Source organism: Bufo bufo, chromosome 3, assembly GCF_905171765.1.
Source record: "Bufo bufo chromosome 3, aBufBuf1.1, whole genome shotgun sequence".
Lineage (NCBI taxonomy): Eukaryota > Metazoa > Chordata > Amphibia > Anura > Bufonidae > Bufo > Bufo bufo.
In genome coordinates this window covers 148,291,418-148,307,416 of record NC_053391.1, presented here as the reverse complement: position 1 = coordinate 148,307,416, position 15,999 = coordinate 148,291,418, and the positions used below count along the sequence as shown (strand labels likewise).

Below are 15,999 nucleotides of genomic sequence, written 5' to 3'. Positions count from 1 at the left end.
CATTACATACATGATATAAATAAAGTACAGATATTTCTACAGATTTTTCTGTATCATAATGTATCACAGTTACAGCCAGTAAACCCTTTGGCTCATGCCTGGCGCATATTGTGTGTATTGCTGGTTACCTTGTGTCTATGGGATTTGGAGCAGCAATATACTATGTTGCATAGATGAAATGTATAAAATAAGAGATGATGTCCCCAGCCATTTCTCATCTCAGCGCTGTGCCCTTTGGATGAGAGCATTGAACCTGGTCTATCATAATGTATTGGCAGCAGATGAATCCATGGTAATGAGGGGCTCCAGTCCAGGCTTTGGTGCCAACCATTGGCTAATCTGTGTATGAAGAGTAGCAGGGAGTGCCTGAGCCAATCCAGTAGCTCTGAGTAACACGTGGAGGAGAGGGGCTCAGGAGCTGAGCTGTGCACTTCACTACTGCCTGCTGCCCTGATCAGGAACAGGGGGGACAGGGGACTGATGTGGATCTGGGATCCTGAACACACTCTCATCATACTCAGTGACAGCAGCCACAGCCAGCACCCTTACAGACAGCACCCTGACAGCCAGCAGCAGCACAGAGAGGAAGAGCCCAACCATGAGCAGCCAGTATCATGAGGAAGCAAGTGAGAGGCCGGAGTGCAAGAGCAAATCCCCCACCCTGCTCTCCTCATACTGCATAGACAGCATCCTGGGCAGGAGGAGCCCCTGCAAGATGAGGCTGCTGGGCACCCAGAGCCTGCCACCACTCACTGCCAGGACTGACCAGGAGAAAAGTTTGGAAGGTAAGAAAAGAACCGAGATCTTCACCTACCATGCTGCAGGCCTGCGTGCTCAGCTTATGCCGTCAAATGAAGGCAACTTTGCCAACTCTAAGACACTGACAAGGAGCATATGAAATGCACTTACTTTTTAATACTACATAATGGTCGTTTCTAAAATTCCACAAATTGTAAAAATCTATGGAATTAAGAATGTGTGGGTATTATTTATTTGGTTCTTATTATTGTTAATATTATTACTCTTATTATTGCTATTATTACTTCAAGCTGTTATGGCCATTTTAGGCTGAAATATTGATATCGGCCTTTGATGCAAATAAAGGCAAAAATGGCTTTCTTTTCAGCAAGAACACAATTATTATTATTATTATTATTATTATTATCATTATTCATATACCGGTACATCTCTAAAAAACATTTTAAATTGTGTTGCAATATATCCAAATATTAGTTATTGTAGTAAATAAATAAACTAATAAATACAGAAATATATGATTCGATAGATATCAAATGGATACATAGATGTGAGATGGATAGATCGATAGATATATTTAAATAGAAATATTATATATTTTTCCGTTTTATAAAAATAATAATTTGATTTAATTCTACATTTATATGCAGACTGTAGAGGAAAATTTACCACTTTTCAATGTTCAATTCAATGTAAGGATGGAGTTATTGTTCATCATATAATATTTCTCACACTTGATATGTCTGAAAGCTTCCACTTTTGGTCCATGCCTGGTTGATACCACAAGTTCCAGTCTGCCACCTCCATCTCCAGAGCCCTGAGCCGCCATCTCCTGCTCTCAGTAACGTGCCTATGTAACTGTATCCCTTCAGTTGTGGCTTTAATAAACATACGGAGGGCTAGAGGTGAAATCTACTTGTACATGTGTTGAAATTCCTTGTTGACAGTAATTAGAGCGTTTCCAGAGGCATCCAATTACCAGAATGTGTGATGTTAACTGCACCATTCAATCTAGTGCACAGGAGAATGGCTCTACTATAGTGGGTGTGTGGTGCTAAATTGTTATCTTTACATCAGAGGAGTAGAGATAGCTGAGGGCATCATCTCATAGTTCTTCATGGTCATTTTAACACTACATCCCATCTTCTTCCTTGTGTGTTTACAGTATAAGATTTAGATCTGCTACATAATAAATCCATGATATCATGGTGTAATCACTTTTCTTCTTCTGTCTTTTCCCGACGCCCTGAAGGTTCTCCAAAGAACAACTCTAGTTTTGATGCTGAGCTGCATCTACCTCCTAAACTGAGAAGGCTATATGGTCCGGTGGGGGCAGCTGGGCGGCTGCATATTCAGACTCTGCCTGATGCCAGGTCAGCAGTGCCCAGGTCGGATAAGCCTGATCGGCTGCTACTACTTGGGAGTGCAGGGGAAAGCAGCTGGGAGAACCACAGCCTGAAGATCAGCCAGGCCCCACAGGTCAGCATCAGCCGGAGCAAGTCCTATAGAGAAAATAGCGCCCCCCTGCTGCGAGAAGACCAGAGCAGTCCTGATGGTCTACAGCAGCCACTCCAGACCGGTGCCTCTCTGCAGGACAGACTGGGAGTAATATCCCAAAATCCAACAGAGGAGGAAGAGGAAGATGAGGAAGACGAGGATGATGAAGAAGATGAGGATGAAGAAGATGAACCAGACAAGCAGCACAGCAGTAATAACACCAGCAACAATCCCAACAGAGGACTCCTGAAGGAGCAGCACCCACAATTCCAACAACAGCAGCAACAACAACAACAACAGCAAGCAGGTTGTGGACCTGATGGAGACATGTCTCCTAAGGAGGAACTTCTACTTCATACTTCAGATGCTGATGGTAAAGATGGTGAGGACAGTGTGTGCCTGTCTGCTGGAAGTGATTCAGAGGAGGGCATGCTAAAGAGGAAACAGAGGAGGTATAGAACCACCTTCACCAGCTACCAGCTAGAAGAACTAGAAAGGGCTTTCCAAAAGACCCACTACCCGGATGTCTTCACAAGGTATCTTCATAGGGGTTTATTAGGTGGCTGGGGAAGGGGGTGCAAGTGAGTGCCAGTGCATTAACAGTGTCTGTGTAAAGTATAAGAAGTCTGTGCCCCTCTACCGTGTCTGCAGAAATCAGACAGTTGTCCCCGTACAGAATATTTTATGTATTTATTTATTTTATAATAATTGTCTTTAATAATTGGACTAATGTTAACTTCTAGTTTATTATTACCATAACATGTCATTCCCAGCCTGCTTTTAAATGACATTTACTTGCCTGGGTCTCCTATTTTTATTATCAGAGTCACCCACAGCCCGGTAATGTTTGTAATTCCCAGAGTAGGGTGATGTTCCTCTCACCACTGCCCAATGTATTTATATCCCTCATGTCAGCGATGCCTCAGATTAGTTACATTGTGTGCGGATAGGCGAGCCTCACCTCCAGATCAGTAGCCAGAGCCTTCCCAGGACACCTGATCATTGTCATTTATTCCAGTGGCGACTACAGTGACAGTACAAAGAACACGATAGATAGATAGATAGATAGATAGATAGATAGATAGATAGATAGATAGATAGATAGATAGATAGATAGCAGAAAGAGAGACAGATACAAGATACATACACATGTATATTGAGAAAAAAAAATTCATTTCTTCAATTAGTTTGGAATCTCTGCTTATTCCGAAATACTAAAAAGCACAGAAAATACAAAAAAAAAATTGTCTTGCTGACAAAAGACAAAAATACCTCACTGGACGCAAACTGAAGCATTCTGGCATCACAATAATTAGCTTCAGTTCATTTATTTTATTTTTTATATATTTCCCTAATTACAATTAAAAAGTGGCTAAAACTCTAACTTTTTTTGGACAACTTATGCAGAACATTATATTATCCATCATGAGTAAATAATAATATATATTTTTTTTTCATTCTTCTTTTCTTTCTTTCTTTCTTTAAAAGCAAATCTTAAAGTTGGAATGGTATTATATCAATCGTAGGCACTAGTTCCAATTAAATAATTATAACCTCCAGATCAAGCAAACGTTAGAAAGCTTATTAGGATTTAGACACATAAATAACTGAAATATAAAAATGGTAATAAAAACAAATGAACGCAAGCATGAAAGAATATTTATATACACATTTTGTGTGCATTGGGTATTAAAAGCAATTGCCTACTTGCATTGCAATATTTTGTAAAAGTATATAATATACATATATTTATTATTTGTTATCATATTATTTCTAGTATTAGTAATAGTAACACTGGTAGCTTTGTTTTATGGACTGTATGAAGCCAGTTTTGTATAATGTCTGATACTATGTCTTATTCACTTTTGTGTTCATGAAGAGAGGAGCTAGCCATGCGCCTGGATTTGACTGAAGCCAGAGTACAGGTGAGTCTGGTTGTGAGGGTCTGGTTCTCTTAGGACAATATATATTTATCTATCTATCTATCTATCTATCTATCTATCTATCTATCTATTATCTATCTATCTATCTATCTATCTATCTATCTATCTATTATCTATCTATTATCTATATATCTATCTCTCTCTCTCTCTCTCTCATATCTATCTATCTATCTATCTATCTATCTATCTAATATCTATCTATCTATTTATCTAATATTTATCTATCTAATATCTATCTATCTATCTATTTATCTAATATCTATCTATCTAATATCTATCTATTTATCTATCTATCTATTTATCTATCTATCTATCTATCTAATATCTATCTATCTATCTATCTAATATCTATCTATCTATTTATCTATCTATCTATCTATCTAATATCTATCTATCTATCTAATATCTATCTATCTATCTATCTATCTATCTATCTATCTATCTATCTATCTATCTAATATCTATCTATCTACCCCTATCATCTCCAGCTTCTCCTTTACACATGCATGCCCTTTACAGCCTATTTATAGAAGCCCCAATGTCACTGGTGCTGCAATCACCATGTAAATGCTACACTGAAAACAAATCAATCTCCCCTGAGTCCAGGAATTAATTAATCAAACAAGGTGCAATTATTACATTCCACCTCTGATAAGTGTGAAGGCCACTGGGGAGGAAGCCCCGGCAGAACACCATAGTGCCCATGAATGATGCTTGGGGTAGGTGGAGGAGGGCAGGTGGCATGAGTGGTGCCAGCCCATGGTACCTCTGAATGGAGACCTGGTTGTTATAGACAACTGTGCTGAGCTCCAGGCAGGTATTTGGCTGTGATGAAGCCTCCAATCGGGCTCCATAAAAGCACACTTAGTGCTAGAGCAAACAGGGCTATTTCATGGCAGAGGGCTGTTTGATTTGCCCAAGGAGCTGGCTAATGCTATTTGATTTGCCATTTTTGTGATAGCATTGATCTAATGGCTGCCCTGGGAGTGAGTGCAATGCTATTAGAGGTGTTTGCTCTCCATATCCTGAGCCAGGGCTCAGAACCACAGAGACGATAAACATTGGGATGCCCTGATTGCCAACACTAAGCAGATGTCTCCGAGCAAATCACTTTACTGGTACAATCAGGGCTGATAAAGCCTCATAAATTCCATATGGCTCATTTAATACACAACAGCTTCCAGCATTAGGTGGGGGGCGGCAGGGCCCCCTCTTTTTGTTGACACATTTCTCCATTGTCAAACAGGGATGTGACAGTAAAGTGAGTGGAGCTGGCACCAGGGGGACAAGTCGTGGGAAAGTCCTCTATCACTGGAGAGGACCACCAAATACTATTCCAGGGGGCGCTGAATGGCCCCTGCCAGCCCCCGTGGGTGCTCCTAACTAGGGGCCACATACTGACAAATGCCGCATGTGATACAGAGAAAATGATCTGCAGATGAATATTTATGGCAGACATGTCGGCTATTGGCGCTCGCAAAATCCCATCAGAAATGTGCAATTTCAGTTAGATTTCCGGCTGCAACAAACCATTATGTCCCTACAGTTTGGTAGAAAGTAGGAAAAATATAAAACAACGGAATTCTAGAATATATTTATTTCGGGTTTATTTTCGTTGTTTTTTCTTTTATTATTTCATACTTATTTAAATTGTAATCCAACGGGACTAACGGGTGGAAACAGTACAACGAAACAGCTAGAAAATAATAGGAATATAATAAATCCAGAGCCATCTCTCAGGCTAGCGGCATGCCGAGCAGGTGAGGGCGATCCTGCCGCCCTGTGTGCACACAGCCCCATAAAGGACCACTGATGACAGGCGGCAGAGAGCAGCATGGCGTTTATAGAGCGGTAATGGGGGATTTACGAGCAGGTTTCATAGGTGATCACCTTCCTGTCATCTGCCCGACACCAGTACAGGACTGTCTGTATACAGGGTGCTGACCGGGGGATGGGGCTTTCAATACAACTATGTAGTCTACTAGAACTTCATTATCTATCATCTATCTATTATCTATCTGTCTGTCTAAAGTATCTATCTATTATCTATCCATCTATAATCTATTTATCTCATGTCTATCTCGTTATCTATCTATTTATCTATCAAGTATCTATATAACTATCTATTATATATCTGTCTATCTATCTAAAGTATCTATCTATTATCTATCTATCTAATATCTATCCATCTATAATCTATTTATCTCATGTCTATCTAGTTATCTATCTATCTATCTATCTATCTATCTATCTATCTATCATTTATTTATCTATGTATCTACCTGTTTATTAAGATTGGTTTGTGTGTTTTTATAAGGATTGTGTTTACTTACATATATGTTATATAGCATAGTAGAGTTAATACAAATTACCTGGGAGCCTGATACAGAGACATATTCATTATATCTGTGTGTGTATAATATATATATATATGAATATGTCTGGGTGTGAATCCTGTATATACATATTATATATATTTATATATATATATATATATATATATATATATAGTCTGTGTATGAAATATAAATATATATAGTCTGTGTGTGAATCTTATATATATATATATATATATATATATATATATATATATTCTGTGTGTAGCCGGGTGCTGCCTCCTCATCAGCCCAGTCCCCGCCATTAGTGTGCAGTGCAGCAGGATCTGATCACCTGCAGTGTACACGGCTCTCTGCTAATCAGGCGAGAAATAGCTCCTCGCATGTCCTGTAATATACTACATCCCCATTCTATTCCCTATATCTATACTACAGCTGCCGTCCTGCTGCAGGCATCCTATGTAGTACATCTCACGATATATATATATATACATGCTGTGTGTATTTTACTGTGTGTATATATATATATATATATATGTATATATGTATATATATATATATATATATATATATATATATATTACAGTATTTATACACTGTTTATATATATGTGTGTGTGCAGTACTTTTTACTTTTTCACATATTCACCGTTTGTGTCTTAGTGCATTTAGTGGTGTGCTGCTTCTTCTAGTTCTATATATAAAATATATATAATATATGTACTGTGTGTAATGTACTAGATATGAAGTAGAACTACAAGTCGCAGCAGATGGGTCTATCAATAAGGTGGTCTTCTCTGTCTCTCAGGTTTGGTTTCAGAACCGAAGAGCCAAATGGAGGAAGAGGGAAAAGGCGGGCGCCCAGACCCACGCCCCGGGCCTGCCCTTCCCGGGCCCGCTGTCTGGCAGTCACCCGCTGAGCCCATACCTAGATGCCAGCCCGTTCCCCCCGCACCACCATGCCTTGGACTCTGCCTGGACCGCCGCTGCGGCGGCCGCCGCCGCCGCCGCCTTCCCCAGTCTACCTCCCCCGCACGGCTCCACGTCGTTATCCCCCGGCGGCACCCCACTAGGACTCAGCACTTTCCTGGGGGCGGCTGTGTTCCGGCACCCGGCCTTCATCAGCCCCGCATTCGGCAGGTAAATACGTCATAGGACTGCATTAGATGACGTCAGGAAGGCAGGGTGACGTCACTGAATGTACTTATTTATTCCTCAATAACGCTCTCTCATGCAAGTCAAATAGTTCATGTAGGGACCTACCAGCCTCACAGGTTACATTGTTGCTTCCAAACTATCAGCTTATTTTCTAAAAGATTTGTGAAGGATTATTGTAGTGAAGAATGAATGGGGGCGACTAATTATAGATACAGTGGTGTCCACTGCCCCCCCCCCCCCCCCCCCATTAACTGACCTACAGCCCAAGGCTGGCAGCAACCATGACAAGGCCCAAAGGAACATCTTCATCTCTCTCCTCTAAGATCGATCTGTCTTTCTATCTATCATTTATCCCCTTGAGTCCCTACAAGTTCATTTATTGAGTGCAGTCTACAAAATAAAGCTTGATAAAACTCTAATACTGTTCCATCAGTGAAAACAAGGGAAGCCACCCAGGCAGCCACCTATGGAGAATACATACCCAGAATATTCCTTTAGCTACATCCCATTCCACAGTTATGGTTACAATATTCCATCCATGGTCATATTTTGTGGCCTGCTTCTAATAACATTCACATACAGATTTGTGGAGATGTTTCTGGGTTTTGGAGATATGTGGGATAAAGGACATATCCTGAGGGCAGATAACTTACTGGCCTTCCTATCAGTCATCAGCTGATACAGAGAGAAGGCAGACTGGAGGCCAAGCAGTGGCTCCTCTGGTGGCACACACCAATGTCCCTGTTTCCCATACACTCCTGCTGATAACGGGATGTTCTCAGGAAATGGGTAAAAGTTCCATCTCAATTAGTGAAGCTCATTTTTGAAGGACACATCCTCCCTGGTCTTTTTGGAAGAGCTCTACCAGCTCATTACCCACCAGGCCATGGGTCATCAGTTGTCTCTCTGTCTGATATCTGAGGTCCATAGCCCAATATATGGTGCAGTGAGGACAGCGAGGCTCTCATAGAGATAGTGACTCTTCTCCATCACATTTGGTTTTGTTGCGATGGGATGGTCCCTGCAACATTTCAATAAATGACAATGGTTTTATACATTTTAACTAAGGGAAAAGCCTGTGCGTGGCCTAGTGTGTAAATATAGTGCTACATACCTTTTCCTTGGAGATGACCCCCCCCCCAGCTCTCTGTATAAGAGGGAATGATCTACTAAAGATTGTTATATTTATACAATATTGGCCTCATGCACACCACCGTATGTATTTTGCGGTCCGCAAAAATGGATCCGCAAAAAATAAGTATAACGTCCGTGTGCACGGAACAGCTGGCCCCTAATAGAACTGTACTATCCTTGTCCGTAATGCGGACAATAATAGGACATGTTCTAATTTTTTGCGGAACGGAAATACGGACATACAGAAACGGAATGCACACGGAGTACCTTCTGTTTTTTTTTGCGGGCCCATTGAAATGAATGGTTCTGTATACGGTCCGCAAAAAAAAACGGAAAGAGACATGGAAAGAAAATACGTTTGTGTGCATGAGCCCTAAGGGAGATTTACTAAGCTGAATGCACCAGAATTTGGGCTGAATCTGCAGCGTAAAGTTGCATACAGGCCTTGTTGTCTTTTATTTATTAGGCTTTTTCAACACTTTTTGAACTTCAGATGTTTTAGAAATATAAGGGGTTGGGTCAGCACAACCTGCCTGTAGGTGCACATCACTATGGCGAAATACATATACAAACGGAAAATGCAAATGTAGTATAAAACTGAGTCTGCTTGTATAGAACCTACCATTAGCCATCTGGCTCCAGGAGAAGTATATGGTGGGTTCAGCATGCATGTTGGTACTTGCATCCCTGGATCCGATGAAAGCTGTAATGGCACCGGACGGGGTTACAAGCAAAGTGTACTTGGCTTGCATGCTGACCTGCATTCCCTGGATTTTATGTGGCTGTCATGGCCCATGAACAGGTAGGAACAAGAGTTAGGGACCACTCATGAGACAACCTTGACGCGGTGAGTGGCTTACTATGCTTTGGCCAAAATATAAACCAATGTCTCGTCCAGCATGGAGGGCAGAGTGCTGGATGTAGTGTGCGATCACATTTGCATTTTCTGTTTTAGAAATATGTCTATAAAGGGGCGTGGCTTAAGGGAGTCTTAAAGCGCACCAAATTGTGTCATAATTGCACAAAAAATTTGGCGCGAAGCATTGATATAAATTGAGCCAATCAAGAGGTGGTCTAAGGAAGTGTCCAAAATGTCTAGTGAGGTGAGAGCCACTATGATGGGTTTGGGGCATCTTTCCACCTGTCTGGTCTAGTTTTAAGCTGTCCAAATTTAAGACTGTTACAAATGAACTTCCAGCAATATTTTCAGACATAGTTGAGCTATTTTTCTGCGGCAGATGGATTGATGCCCCTGCTTCGTGTTTTTTCTCATTGGTAGCCGTGCAGTGTCTGCTCCGTTCTTGTCTTTGCTAAGCTCACGGCTCCGCACACTATAGTATCTCTCAGTAGCAGAGCCAAGAGTCTTCAAATATCACAGCAAGGAGGCTGATGATCACAAGCCTGGCTAATGGAGAGTCTATAAATCTCCCCGTGTCTCCTAGGCCTGTCACCTGTATTTTGGTGGCCTCTGTGGGGAGAGCAGTAAAACATCTATAGCAAAGTATAATTGCTCTTCTGTCATTCAACCGGGATGCCAGGTTGCTGATGGGGATTTGACGTTCAGCTGAAGAGGAAAAAAAAACGTATTACTTCCAGCTAGAGAAAGGCCACTGACATTGAGCGGCAGCTGAGCTCCCAAGGTGGAGCCTTGAAGGGACATTGCATGTCAAACCTTTAAATGATTGTGCAAGAAATAATAGATACACCTTTTTGATATAATGCAATTGTTTGCATCCTAACATTGATCACTACCTGACATTTGGAAGCCATTTCTATGCAGACTACTAATTCGATGTAATGACTGGGCCTGTCTGGTGACTTTTTAGGAAATGGTTTGATACAGCTGCAATTCATCCAATCCCATGCAAGAATATAGAATGTGACCTCCGAAAAACTGGAAAGACAATACCTCTTTAAGCCAACAAGCACATATACGATTTAACATGTCCATCAGAATTGCAGTAGAAGTTTACAAAATCAGAACTGTCATTTTTTTTAAAGAGACACTTCAATCAAACTATTGAAATAGAAAGAAAACTTTTTTTTATTTTGTTTTAAAGAATTTTGACTTTTTTCATTTTTCATTTTGGCAGCACTATACAATTGAAAATGAAATACAAAGTAACATCCTTCGGTAGCAGTCAACAAAGATAATATTAGATCGGTAATCCATTGTTAGTTTGTTGCTGCTGTGAGGGGACTATGCTATCTGCACGGTAATCCTCATTATAACAGTAGGTGTAGAATGGAGCCAACACTATGACAGTTTTGTTGTTCTCTTGATAGGCCTAGATAAAGTTGGCCACAGAAGAGCATGGCATTGGTTAGTGTAATGTGTGATGCTCTGAGCGGGTTATTATGGAGGAGGTGGCAAGGGGTTCTTTTTGGGAGCAGTGATGTCTGACTAAAAAAAAGTCAATTGAGGCTGTTTGTTGGGCTAAACCTCCAAACAAAGGAGGAAGTTCAAAGAGGTAGAACAGGAAGTAGAATACAAGAAGTGGCTTCCAAAAATGATATCCAATTATACCCCAAAAAGACCTAGAATGCTCACATATAGCTTGTTAATTTGTGCTAAAAAAAAATTGAAAGGTGTATTTATCAATAGCAAATAGAAATGTCCACACATTCTACAGAAACCACCTCATTCAGATGTAGCCACAGAAATGTCTGCAGTTAATCTGTAGTGTGTGAATTTACCCATATTCTGCTGTAGACACAACTGCGTTTCAGATAGAAATATCCCCGAGATAAAACCCTTTTGCGGCATGTGTACAGATAGTCTATCCCCTACTATGACAATATGATTACAATCCTACCCTTGCATTTTTAACTACAACCTTACCACAGTGACACCAATACATATTACAAGAACACCATGACCAGATGTCTCTGTGCTGGACAGTAGTGATGAGCGACAGGGGCTATATTCGAATTTGCGATATTTCGCGAATATTTTGTAGAATATTCGTCATATATTTGCAAATTTCGAGAATATTTTATTGAACGTGAAAAATCGGCAATGTAAAAAAATCGCGCAATGCGAATTCGTAACGCAAAATACAGGCGTGGGTCAGTATGGCTACATTTTTCAAGCTGGCAGAAGTTTCCTGAGACTGGAGAAAATGGTTGGCACGGCAGAACATTACAATAGCTTTATATGCAGATAGAGTCAAGTGCTCCAATATATTCGCCATTGCGCTAATCGGCAGTGATTAGAATATTTTTTCGCGCTACGTGCAACTTCACATTTGGGCAGGTCTGACCACAGATTACTGTTTGGCGCACTAAGTATTGTTGTGAACTTGACATTGCTTCCTTCTCATTGGCCCACAAGCAAGAAGCAGAGCGGAATCGTGTTCAGAGGGGGAAAAATGCTGAATATTCGATATATAACGAATATTTAGCACTATATTCAAAATATTTGCAAATTCTATATTCTAAATATTCGCGCTAAAAATTCGCTATTCGAATATTCGTGCTCAACACTACCGGACAGAACAAAGCATGCAGAGTTTTTCGGTCCGGCTATCTCCAGCTATAGATGTCCGTTTAGGGTTTGTGCTGCTTTAATAGTTCTGCTCAGTAATGTGGTTATTTACTAACATATTTACACAATGACGTACAGACAATGGGACGTTGACAAATATTAGTTTTATATGTTTTGTGGTGTAATTCATTGCGACTACTGTTTGTACCCCGTTCCATACACCTCAGCAGGTGGCTATGAATGGAGGATATGGAATAGGCTACATTGAAAACTTGCTGATCGTGTTGTAAAATCTAGAGAAGGTGAATTTAAACATGTCCATCCTATAATATTATAAGGGCAGACTAGATGGTCTTTTTCTGACGTCAATCTTCTATGTTTCTGTACTTCCTGCACCATGATATTACATTGCCTTTATCTCTGAGCACACTATCCCTTTGCTCTGCAGGCTCTTCTCCACCATGGCTCCCCTGACTAGTGCTTCCACTGCCGCCGCTCTTCTCAGACAGCCCAGCCCTGCTGTGGACAGCGCAGTGCCATCTGGTGGCTTATCAGACCCAGCCACAGCTGCAGCGGACAGGCGGGCGTCCAGTATAGCAGCCCTCAGGCTCAAAGCTAAAGAGCATGCAGCACAGCTAACACAGCTCAACATCATCCCCGGGAACAGCACAGGGAAAGAGGTCTGCTAAACCCGGCCCCCCTCCCCCCCCCCCCCCCCCCCAAAAAAAAAAGAAAAAAAAAAAAAAGCAAGACCAAATGGAGGGCAAGGAACACAGCCGAGGACCAGAGACTATAGGACTGTGCTAGAAGAGTCATGGAGCATCCTTGTCTCACAGTAATAATGAGTGTACTACATTATGCAGCTCCAGAGCAGCAACCTTGGTACTGTATGACGTCACTGTTGAACCCCCCCCCCCAAGCCCCGCCCCTGCTCTCTGTGACATCATAGCATTGCTGTAGTTAAGCAAAAGAAGAAAAAAAAACAAGCCAGTTTTATTTCTGTCCTTTTCAGTATGTTATAAAATTATTATTTTTTTTTATTTCAAGGACATTCCCTAACTTCTCTTCTCTACCGGGTAATTAACCCTGCTTCTGCCAGGATGCTATTCATTAAAGCTGGACTTTCCATTGATACAATAACTCCACTTAGCTGAATGATCTAGTCAGTGCACTTACAAGAGATGTATATCCGTATCGTATGATTTTCTTTCGCTTACACCAACCAAGGTTCTTTTTTTTGTTTTTATACCAAACCAAAGGGAAATGAACTGTCAGATCTATGGACTGTTGAAGTCACTAAACTGTGATCGCTGATTCTGTACATAATAGCATTGTTATAAAACTAAGGAAAAAGAGCTTTGTATATTTGAAATGTTATAAAAGAATTGCACTCAGTGTAGTGTTGTAAGTTTGTCAAACTGTAGAAATCTATCTGTGTTGTAGATACCACACGATTCCTAGCACATATATTTATGTAAAAACCCTTTATTTAACTTATTAACTGTAGAGCTTTCCAAACCTTTAAATCAGTGCTACCGTACCTGTGTAATGTTGTCTTATTGTCATCATTTTCCAGGCTTTCCATGGGGAAAGTGCGCCACTCGGAATAAAACAAACAAAAAAAAACAACTACATGTTTAACTAAAGCCGGAGCCTTTGCCATGCATATACCTTGACATATGGATGTGAACGATGATGTGTGTGTGTAAGGAGTGTCGGTTATTATGGAGGGGATAGTATTGATTCCACTTAATTTTGTGTGTTTTGTGACATTAAAGGGACTGTCTCATAATTGACTCTTACGACGCACCAATCACTAACCTCAGTTGGGCTCCCAAACATGTTCTGGCCTTAAAGGGCATCTGTCAGCAGGATCAACCGTATCAAACCAGCGATAATACCTGATAGGGGTGACCCTGATAAATAAAAAGACACCTTCCTTCTGCCAATCCATCGCTGCGTTAAGGATAAATAGGTCACCAAGAGTGGGTTCTGAGCCACTAAGTGCGCCTTAGCCCCCTGTACACTACCCCTCCATTTGATTGATAGGGACAGGCCTCCAGGGAAGAAGAGCAGTGGAGCCCAGGTTCATCACAGCAACGCATTGGGGAAAGAAGGGTATGTTTTCAATCAGCAGGGTCAGCCCTACCAGGCATTATGGCTAGTTTAATAGGGATGATCCAACTGACACATGCCCTTTAACTCTGGTCCCAGGCACATATGTTTCCATTCGAATCAGGGACTGGCACAGAGTCAGCATCAGCCGCAGGACCCCCTTCAATCTTACTGCTTGGCCTGATATATCATTAAAGTGGTTATTTCATGAATAATGTCAAAAAATTAAAAACACACCTCATATACTGTTTTACACGACAATCTCTAAAAACTTCAAAGCTACAACCAGCCCAGCACCTCACATGGATCCAGAGCTCTCTCCATGAATTGCTCTGTTAGATTTATAACAAGTTGGCAGCTCAGGGGGCATGTCCTTACTGCTGCAGCTCAGGGGGCATGCCCTTCCTGCTGCAGTTCAGGGGGCATGTCCTTTCTGCTGTGCTCAGGGGCATGCCTTTTCTGCTGCAGTTCAGGGGGCATGTCCTTTCTGCTGTGGCTCTCTCCCTATGACAGCTCAGGAGGCAACAGAAGGATAGAACCGAGCATGTGTGTCCATCTTAGAGAGGTCGTCAGAGAAACAAAAAACAAACAAACAGCAGGTGGCGCTATACAGATATGTTTTATTGAATAACTCAGTGGCTATGCTAAATTACACGCAAGTAGCTAAGGTATTCAGATCCAGGTGCTGGTTTAAAAACATGCAGAATATTTTTTCGAGGGACAACCCCGTTAAAGGTGCTACATTGGGTACCTTATTGTTCACACTAAAACAATTCAAGTATCAGTAGAACAATATTGCTAATGCTGTCTACTGTGCATTATAATGTTCTGTATTATCATTAGAATACCATCATCATCATCGTTGTTTCAGTTGTCATGTGATTTAAGGCCTAATATATGTGACAAATCTTTGGTGGTGATCTTCCAATAATAATTTAGTCTTATATTGTGCCTATATCCCTTGTAAGGAAGGCTACACCTTTAGAAAAACCTGAAGACATTTACATTCTATGGAAAAGTTTGTGTTTGCATTGAAGTATTTTCATGTATAAGAAGTATAGTAATAATGGTATGTGGCTTACAATGGGATGACAAGATACAAATATACCCTATAACAGTGATGGCTAACCTCCTGCAAGTCAGCTGTGGTGAAACTACAACTCCCAGCATGCTCCATTCATTTCTATGGAGTTCTGAGAACAGCCAAGCAAGTGTGCATCTTGGGAGTTGTAGTTTCGGAGATTAGCCATCACTGGCTCAGGCCTTTCACCTCTCCTTACATGTCAGTTTTAGTAAATCCTTGTGATCCTTATGAAGTAAGTCTCCTGCAGCATCTTTCCGAAGAATGCTATGGTGTGTTGTCCCTCTGTCCTTCCTCCTAGAAATGTAAAAATAATCTGACAAGTGGGCGTTACCATTCCCCCTTGTCAAAGGGGTGTGTTCGCTGGCGTAGCTATAGGGGAAGCAGGCGTGAACTCAAAAGGGGCCCCCCCTGGATGAGGATTAAAATATTTTATTGTCAGGGCCCCCTCAACAGAGACACTGCAGTAAACAGGCGGAGTGGCTGCTGAGCC

General features: G+C 41.2%; 1 protein-coding gene across 1 annotated transcript; it reads left to right on the top strand.

Annotated features, from left to right (window-relative positions):
• The first annotated feature begins 598 nt into the window (after positions 1-598).
• On the top strand, positions 599-12,999 carry ARX (aristaless related homeobox). The gene is made up of 5 exons (XM_040421824.1): positions 599-785; positions 2,009-2,789; positions 4,133-4,178; positions 7,340-7,671; positions 12,759-12,999. The coding sequence occupies exons 1-5, from the start codon at positions 599-601 to the stop codon at positions 12,997-12,999; spliced, it is 1,587 nt and encodes a 528-aa protein (XP_040277758.1).
• Positions 13,000-15,999: the final 3,000 nt, after the last annotated feature.